The sequence below is a fragment of the Sinocyclocheilus grahami genome, unplaced genomic scaffold (genome assembly GCF_001515645.1).
Source record: "Sinocyclocheilus grahami isolate Dianchi unplaced genomic scaffold, SAMN03320097.WGS_v1.1 scaffold2034.1, whole genome shotgun sequence".
Lineage (NCBI taxonomy): Eukaryota > Metazoa > Chordata > Actinopteri > Cypriniformes > Cyprinidae > Sinocyclocheilus > Sinocyclocheilus grahami.
Window position 1 is genome coordinate 67656 of NW_015507213.1, and position 10053 is coordinate 77708.

General features: G+C 38.7%; 1 protein-coding gene and 1 pseudogene across 1 annotated transcript in view; both read left to right on the forward strand.

Moving 5' to 3' along the window:
• The window catches only part of LOC107573783 (b(0,+)-type amino acid transporter 1-like), an 18454-nt gene extending 15965 nt beyond the window's left edge, over positions 1 to 2489 (forward strand). The window contains exon 4 of the mRNA XM_016260229.1: positions 2415 to 2489. Coding sequence (XP_016115715.1) covers positions 2415 to 2489 — 75 coding nt within the window. The remainder of the gene's footprint in view (positions 1 to 2414) is intronic.
• Positions 2490 to 3734: 1245 nt separating this feature from the next.
• Positions 3735 to 8468, forward strand: LOC107573784 (b(0,+)-type amino acid transporter 1-like; annotated as a pseudogene).
• Positions 8469 to 10053: the final 1585 nt, after the last annotated feature.

Here is a 10053-nt window from a genome sequence, read left to right on the forward strand (position 1 = left end):
AAAATCAACAGCAGTACAGAGTATGAAAAGGCAATGCAGAAAAGCTGAGCGGATGTGGCATAAGAGGAAACTTGAAATTCACTATAGCATCTATAAAGACAGCCTTCATGCTTTCAATGTGGAACTAGCCACAGCTAGACAGAGTTTCTTCTCAAACCTTATAAACAGTAACTTAAACATCACTTGCACTCTTTTTGCTATAATGAGAGACTAACAAACCCCCCAAGTCAGATTCCCAGTGAAATGCTCTCTGACAGCAAATGCAATGAGTTTGCTTCCTTCTTGTCTGAGAAGATCATTAATAGCAGGAAGGTGATTAGCACAACCTCAAGTTATGCAGAGGTCAGACAGATTCAACCGCAATATCAAAAAGAAGATGCTATGTCTATTTTTTAAGCAATTGATAGCAACATTTTGGAAGAAATAGTGCAGCACTTAAAATCGTCAACCTGTCATCTTGACACACTTCCCACATCTTTTTTCAAAAGGGTGCTTAACTGTTTGGAAGCAGATCTCTTAGAAGTGGTGAATGCCTCACTTCTTTCTGGGACATTTCCAAACTCCCTGAAAACTGCAGTTGTTAAGCCCCTTCTGAAAAAGAGCAATCTTGATAACACCATTTTGAGCAATTATAGACCAATATCAAATCTTCCTTTTATAGGCAAGATTATTGAAAAGGTAGTTTCTATTCAGCTGAAAAAATACTTAAACTCAAATGGATACCTGGACAATTTTCAATCTGGTTTCCGACCGCATCACAGCACAGAGACAGCGCTCATTAAGATAATAAATGATATTTGCTTACATTCTGATTCTGGCAGAATACCAGTGCTGGTACTACTAGATCTCAGTGCTGCGTTTGACACTGTCGATCATAACATACTTCTAGAGAGACTGGAAAACTGGGTCGGGCTTTCTGCGATGGTACTCAAATGGCTGTTTAAATGTTACGTGATCTTTCCCAATCATTCTAATATGCGAATGTTTTCATAACAGCATGAGCTGCTTAAAATGATTAAAGTTATCAACGTTACTGATATTCATAAGCAAGCGCTGCTTTGTTTACGTTTCGTATATCTGCTTTTATCTCGTATATTTTTGTTTCGGTTTCTCCTTTTGAATGACGAATATATACTGGGCCCTATATATACAGTGGGGAAAAAAGTATTTAGTCAGCCACCAATTGTGCAAGTTCTCCCACTTAAAAAGATGAGAGAGGCCTGTAATTTTCATCTTAGGTATACCTCAACTATGATGTGTTTTCGTGATTTTCAATAAAACGAAAAAAAAAAAAATAGAGAGAGACTGCTAACGGCAGTCAGAAGAGCAGTGTTGGGCAGGTAAGTAGTGCACTACTGTAATTTTATAACTTTTTTAGTAATGGAGTAATTTAACACGTTATAATTTTCAAAATAGTAATTAGAGTATAGTTACAAGCGAAGGTCTCTATACATTCCTGACGCATTACATTGCTGACAGAATGCAGTGTTTTATAATCTGGAGATTATAAAAAGGATGTAGCACACGCATTGTCGAGTCAAGTGCCAGTGGATTAGAGGCCTGGGGCCGGATTCACGAAACATTCTTAAGAAGAAATTTCTTCTTAACTGCCATTTTCTTCTTATTTTTTAACTTAAGAAAAAAGTTACGAATATTTTGTATTCCCAAAAATTAATCTTAAGAATATTCTTATCTTTTCTCTTAAGATTGTTCTTAAGACAAAACTTGAGAAGAATTAAAATTCTCGAAAATAATCTTCTTAAAAATCATAGTAAAGAACTTCTTAAATTTAGGACATCCCCAGACTTGTCTTAAATCCCAAACAGTAAGAATTATTTAATGAATTTATTGGGTTACTTCAAATAAATTGTTATATTTAAGCATTACAACAACACTAGCTACATATAATACATAGTAGGACTATTAATAGGAATGTGCGTGAGTTTTCTGAATTGACAGCGATGACTGATATAAACAATGATCGGTCATGATTAGCCTATGTGTAACGCTACTTTTTACTCGCTTCAAAACTCAGTAGCAACTCTAAAATGAGTCAGATAGGGAGCTTTAATTGAACGCTTTAAATTTTAGCTTATAAATACGATATAATCTTTGGCAGTATTCAGCGCACATGAATGCGCAGGACGCGTTTGCTGTAGCAGCGCGGACATACATTCCGGAAGCGTTCACTCTGATGAGAGCGCAAAAACACAGCACAAAAATGAATGAAACAAATTGCTGCAGCTTGAGACAGGCTATTTTAAAAGTAACTGTTCAAAAACACGGCACATTAAAAACGTGAAGCTAAGTGTCAGTCAAACTCGCGTGCTTATTAAGATTATTAGGCTAATCTGCAGGAACATTACGAATTTCGTGGAATTTATCTTAAGACATTTCTTAACTTATTTCTTAAGAAGATTTTCGTGAATCCGGCCCCTGCTCTCCCGCGAGACCCGACGCAACAGAGTGCGGCGCGGGACAAGACTTGATAGCTATGGGATTACCTTTATGCCAATTAAAATGAATGTAATTTTCAAGAAACTTATGAAAATATAAATTGAAACTGAATAAAATGTCTTTGAAACTGAAAAAAATGCAGGCAAAATCTTTGACTTCGTTTTTAATACACTGCATGTTTTGCAACTGTTTTCTCTTCTTTCATTAGCTGATCTGTACTTACAAATGCGCTTCCAGAGTTTTAATTTACGCTTCTAAAGTTTTCGCTTACGCTTCTGAAGTTTTCGTTTGCCATTCTGACACAAATCTCTCGTGGGGGTGGGGCTAGCAGCAGTGTGTTCTCATTGGTTACTGAGTTTTTGATTGACATCTTCTTGACCTGGAAGTGAAGGTGTCAATGTTGCCTTGCCAGTGTGGATGTGAGCGTCTGTTAGCGGCTTCCAGTTTCATTTTAGTGATATAAAGTTAGGAGTTTTGTTTTTTAATTCAATCTGTATTTATCTGTTGCTACTACTTTGTCAACATAAGTGCTCTCCCGCGAGACCCGACGCAACAGAGTGCGGCGCGGGACAAGACTTGATAGCTATGGGATTACCTTTATGCCAATTAAAATGAATGTAATTTTCAAGAAACTTATGAAAATATAAATTGAAACTGAATAAAATGTCTTTGAAACTGAAAAAAATGCAGGCAAAATCTTTGACTTCGTTTTTAATACACTGCATGTTTTGCAACTGTTTTCTCTTCTTTCATTAGCTGATCTGTACTTACAAATGCGCTTCCAGAGTTTTAATTTACGCTTCTAAAGTTTTCGCTTACGCTTCTGAAGTTTTCGTTTGCCATTCTGACACAAATCTCTCGTGGGGGTGGGGCTAGCAGCAGTGTGTTCTCATTGGTTACTGAGTTTTTGATTGACATCTTCTTGACCTGGAAGTGAAGGTGTCAATGTTGCCTTGCCAGTGTGGATGTGAGCGTCTGTTAGCGGCTTCCAATTTCATTTTAGTGATATAAAGTTAGGAGTTTTGTTTTTTAATTCAATCTGTATTTATCTGTTGCTACTACTTTGTCAACATAAGCTTTTAGGAGCGCTAGGAATCAAACGCGAGAGAAAAAGAAGGTCATATTGAGGTTTCATTATTAAAGTACTGTATATAATACTGGAAATATTGTATAATGTCCAATGTTCTTGTAGGATATTTGTTTATTGCTCATGATTTTTTTGCGTTGTAGGGTCTAATTAGGTTGTGCCGTTACATTTGAAATACTATCATATCAGAATGAGCTTTATTGCCAGGTATGTTTACACATACGAGGAATTTGTTTTCGTGGCAGAAGCTTCCACAGTGTAACAGAATGACAGTGACAGAACAAAAAAACACAGATAATAAAAAATAAAAATAAATAAAAAATAGAACAAGTAAAATAAGGAATAAAAAATATACAAATCGACAATTGTATGTACAGGTATAGAACAATAGACAGTTGTATGTACAGGTATATTATGTGCAAATTGAAATGTAGACTGAGTATGTGTGTTAGATAAATAAGTGTATGAGTGAATAAATAGTGTGTGTTTCACAGTTATTGTCAAGTGTTCATGAGATGTGAGATGGATGGCCTGAGGGAAGAAACTGTTCCTGTGTCTGGCCATTCTGGTGCTCAGTGCTCTGTAGCGTCGACCAGATGGCAACAGTTCAAAGAGGAGTGTGCTGGATGTGAGGGGTCCATAGTGATTTTTCCAGCCCTTTGGTGCTGGATGTGTATTTTCTCAGCCTCACTAGCTGCTGCCTGTCTGTCAGGAAGCTGTTGATCCACTGACAGACGGAGGTGGGCACGGAGAGCTGAGTTAGTTTGGGCAGGAGGAGGTTTGGGATGATGGTGTTAACTTCTCTATGGGCATTGGTTGCTTATCGAAGTTTGATACTTTTAGTCGTTCCACTACATTAGCACGGCGTGATTGCACTGTGTTCCCATATGCATCTAGCAAGACGCAGTACGAGTGTAGTATGGAAAGAGAACGTACTCGGTTACTAACGTAACCTCGGTTCCCTGAGATACGGGAACGAGTACTGCGTTGCTATCCGTGCTAAGTAGCTGCACAGCTCAGTCGTCGCTTCAGTCGAAGTAACCTGAGAATCCCGTGGCGAACGCCTGCTTATACAGCCAGATGCCCCACCCATTCTGGCGGGCTTTGGCAGGCTTGGCTCCGCTGCCTAGTCATTGGTTCGTTTTTTAATACACTGCACGAACCAATGTGCCATGCAGTTTCACTGCGTGAATGAAAAAAGGCTTTTGAATGAAATTGTAATGTACCCATTTTTTCCACTCTTTTCTCTTGGCTAATAAAGAATGTATTTGTTAAGCATTCCCTCAAGAAAAGAAAACAGTCTCCCTGCTCTTCTCTCCTCTGTCTCTCTCTGGAATTTGATATTCTCCCTGAGCAGCTCCACCAGCTTCCACTCACTCCCTCACCTGTCCCAGGACACTTGCAATCCTAAGGCAGAGCAAATAAACCATGCCTGTTAACAACAGCACAATGAATTTCAGCAAAAATCTCTCTATTAACTTGCTTACTTTGTATTTTTTAAGTGTTTCCCCAGCCGGATAATTTTCTCCAGAATAGTCCCAAAACAAGAGAAAATGAACACACTTATGAAAAATATAAAGACATATATGTAATCTTAACATTTGAAAATATGGCACAGCAGGACATGCATACAAAATACTGACGTGCTAAAGTTTGGTTAAAACATTTGTAGACATGACAGCACTAGCAAAAAAACAAAAAGAAAGACTATTGCCTTATATAGTGGTTGTCTTATTGTTTGTGGGCTTTGTTTAAAAAAAACTGGCTTTTAACACTTGTTTCGCTAGGTAGCCTATTTGAGTAAATGAAAACACAATACTTACATTTCGATGTGAATTCCCCCACAGAACTGTCATTCTTCGGAGAGTGCATTCTGAATTGGGACAGCTTACGTTGTGACGCTGTGATGCAATCGCACTTCAAATGCGCACTTCGGAGTCCACGCACTTCAGTTTGGGACAGCCTTCGTCGCGCCGCCCTGACGCAATCGCACTTCAAATGCACACTCTGGAGTCCACACACTTCAGTTTGGGACACAGCTTGTGACACCTGGAGTTTCACTTGTAATATCACAATTGGCAACTGAGAGATATGTTACACAGAGGAAAATGTGTAAACTGTTTTTTTTTCTATTGTTTTTGCAATCAGCTTTGCTTTATAAAGTCAGTGCCAAAATTGCTAAATGTACCTTTAAAATTATATAACAAACACATTATTACTATTTAAGAAGACATTATTATTATTTTTTTACTATTGTAAAATGACTGATAAAATAAATTCATCAACATGTTTCTACCCTATTACTCCAGAAACACCTAACTATTGTGGTGCAATCCTGCAGTAATGATTACACCGATCTGTTGCTTAATGATTTATTTCATAGTGGTTTTACTGACCTATAACATAATTATGTTAGATGTGTCTAGTTGTTAAGTCTTATGTTGTATGTGTATGCCCTGCTGAATTTTCAGGCACAATACTATAAACGATATGCACTGGCACAACAGTTTACGCAATGTTACACAATGTTATTTATCATGCCAGACACATATAAAGGATAAGTCTACTTGTAAATTCAACATATTGTGAGGCTATGAGACTTTTACCTGCTAGTGTAGTTAATATTGAACAAGAACTTTGAACTTCTTGAAGCATTTCTCTTTCTTCATTCTTCAAACTGTTTTTCTGAGGCACGACAGCTTTCCTTTTACATTTCAGAAAAAGGAAAAAAGCAGGAAAAGAAAAATTGACCCTAAGACAGGAGTTGGGGCTCACCAGTGCTGTATCTTTGGTTGCAGGCATCATGATTGGTTCTGGAATTTTTATGTCTCCACAGTTTGTACTGGCATAAGTTGGGAGTTCAGGGGCAAGCTTGATCATCTGGGCAATATGTGGTATGCATGTGTACTGCTTTGACATATGCTGAGATGGGAACCATTATAAAATAATCAGGTGGTGACTACAGCGATATCCTTCGAATTTATGGACCTTGTCCTGCATTCTTTGTGGCCTTTACAACCATGTTTGTGATGAAGCCATTTGGGATTATAGCTGGTTCCCTGAGCTTTGCTAAGTATGCCTTGGCACCATTTTACCCAGGCTGTACACCTCCCATTTAGCACGTTGGCAGTTGCAATCACTAACACACATGCTGCAGCAATATACTTTACCTAGTAGGTAAAGTATATTGCTGCAGCATGTGTGTTAGTGATTGCAACTGCCAACGTGCTAAATATACGTTTTACCATTAATGCTCAGGCAGTCTTTATTGTGGCGAAATTTGTTGGTCTAATGATAATAGTTATTGGAGGAATAATAACACTTCTACAGGGAAATTATGGAAGTCTCTACAATCTAGAAAGTGCCTTTGCAGACACAAAGCTTGGCATCAGTACTGTTGGAATGGCACTGTATCAATGCCTGTGGTCATATGCTGGCTGGGTAGTACAACTTAAACAATGTTACTGAGGAGGTGAGATTAAGTCTTCTGCAATATCATTACTATGTGCAGTGTTGACATGAATAAAGTAGGTTGATGTCATTATATAATTAAAGTGATAAATGTGGATATGTCACAACTGCAAAATTATATAGTTTATCACTATAATCCTCTTATTAATAAAATGATTTTGTCTTTCAGGTGAACCTGCCAAGGGCACTGATGATAGCTATTCCCATGGTAACGATGCTGTACCTACTAGTCAATGTCAGTTATCTAGTTGTCATGACACCCACAGAGATGATATCATCCAGTGCAGTGGCTGTCACTTGGGGGTAAGAATTTTGAGTGCTGTACAAAAATGTATTTTTAGATTATATAATTGTGTGATTAAGTGTTATGTGCTAAAATGCACAAAATGTTTGTATTGTTATTTTACATTATTTTAATATGGTTGGGACATGGATTTTTGTTCTATGATGTGCAAGCTCTTTTATTTTATTTTTGTAAAAGGAATAAAGTTTTAGGAGGATGGGGCTGGGTGATGTCTATTGCTGCAGCACTCTCAGCCTTAAGTTCTCTAAATGGATCCTTTTTCAGTGGAGGACGAGTGTGCTATGTAGCAGCAAGGGAGGGACACATGGTAAGAAAATTGCTTTGGAAATAACTGAAAACAATGTGAAAGACAAATCAGTAATTTGAGTCTAATGCAAAATTTGTGTATATAAAGAAGAATATAAAGATGTTTATATTATTAATATAATTTTTAGCAAGATGTACTTATACAGTGCGTGCATATTTATTATGCAAGTTGATATTCTGATCATATTTTTTTTCCAAGTACATTTGACCAATTCCAAACCACATCAATTTTAATAACTACTATTAATTTTGTATTTAATCATTTATAAGTGATCTAAAATTGTCCACAAAGGCTGGAAGTGAAAAAGTCCTTATATTAAGGTGTGCATAATTATTAAGCAGGTTTTTTTATAGATAATAAGAGCCAAAAAGAGATTAACCTCAGACTGAAAAGTAAAAAAAATATGAAATGCCCATGAAAAGGATACAATACTAATGCAATACTAGAATATGCAAAGTTATGGCATGACCATTGGACAGCGAAATGCTCATTGGGTCAGCAGGGTCTGAAAACAATAGGTGGAGTAGAATAAATATATGTTATATATACATATATATATTTACATGTTTTAGCATCTGAAAAAGCTTTTATCTTTGCACCATGACAAATATACAGATAATTAAATTAACCACTATGATGTATGATAAATATACATGTGCTATCTAGATCTAGAAAACTACAATAATATGTTTCCTGTCTTTCAGCCAGACATCCTGGCCATGGCTCACATGTGCAGGCTTACTCCCTCTCCAGCCCTCATTTTCAACACAATCATTGCTCTTATTGCTCTCATTCTGGGAGACTTCCAGGCCATAGTGAACTACTTCAGGTATAGTGCCTGATTTTGCATGACTTTTAACCATAGACTGTATAAAAACATGGATGTAGTGTCTGTGATGTCACTCGTTGGTTTCTGAAGAGAGTTTTTGAAGCTCAAAGTGGGCGGAGCGGGCCGCAGCCATCTTGGCAGTGCGTCACCATGCGTCACTCCCGGATAATCGAAAATGGGCAAAGAGGTGGGAGCTGGTTGCTGAAACCATGCCCACCTAGCTCGACGGCGGTGACAGCAGTGGCAATCCACCCGTCACTCAAGTGGCCACGCCCTTAATTATGCAGAACTTTAAGGCTTAAAGGGGTCATATGATGCGATTTCAAGTTTTCCTTTCTCTTTGGAGTGTTACAAGCTCTTGGTGCATAAAGAAGATCTGTAAAGTTGCAAAGACTAAAGTCTCAAATCCAAAGAGATATTCTTTATAAAAGTTAAGAGTCAGCCACGCCTACCTAAAACGGCTCGTTCTAACACGCCCCTACATATCTACGTCACTATGTGGGAAGATTTGCATAACGCTGCCCAAATGTTCACGCAAAGAAAGAAGGCATAACTTTTATTCTGGCTGCAGTATTGTTGTTGCCGCCACCATGTCGTGAATCCGCTGTGTGTTTCGTTGTGAAAGCGAAACTACTTTGTTTGGCCTTCCAAAAGAGGACGATATCTGCTTCGTGATGCCTGGAGCTGATCCGTGCTGGTCGCTGAGGAAATACAACAACTTTGCGCTGTGGATCACCGGATCGGCTTTCACCGTGGACGAAGCAGAGTCCAGCCCGGGGTCGTCACATGTGGTTGCCACAGGCATCACAATATTCCGTGCTGGTCGCTGAGGAAATACAACAACTTTGCGCTGTGGATCACTGGATCGGCTTTCACCGTGGATGAAGTGGAGTCCAGTCCGGGGTCGTCACATATGGTTGCCGCAAGCCCTCCGGACGCTCCTTCGTTGAATCCGCCGGCCCTGCTGATCTCAAGGCCGCCGCCTCTGGTCACTCTAGCCCTCCGGCCGTTCCTCACTCTAGCCCCCGGCCTCTGCTCACTCTAGGCCATCGCCGCTCACTCTAGGCCACCGTGTGTGACGCTGTGTTTCGTTGTGAAAGCGAAACTACTTTGTTTGGCCTTCAAAAAATGGACATGACTAGAAATCAGTGGTTAAGTTGTATTTACAACACTGTTCCAGAACACTTCAACCCAAATATTCAGATGTGTGCAGCACATTTTATGGAGGACCGTTTCCTGATCCTGGTAGAGTAGACTGTTCTGGCTGTTCTGACTCACGGACTGTAAGTATGTTTTTTATATTTAAAGAGTTTTTATATTTTATATTTTTTTTATATTTAAAGCGAGTTTTTTGGGCAGTGTAGAGTAGGGCTTGTTGTTTGTCATTTCTCCGATCACAAATGCAGACATGGTTTTATGTTTACGCGGCGCGATGCAACACAATGTGTAAAAAGACAGTATAAGTCATTATAATCCATAATTATGTCCCCACTGGATGCAACGAATGCCTCGTTTATAATGGGTTTTCATGTTTTTGAATCATCGCTCCGGCCGGACAGGGCATCATCACAATATGGTGAGGGGCGTAACATTTCCGT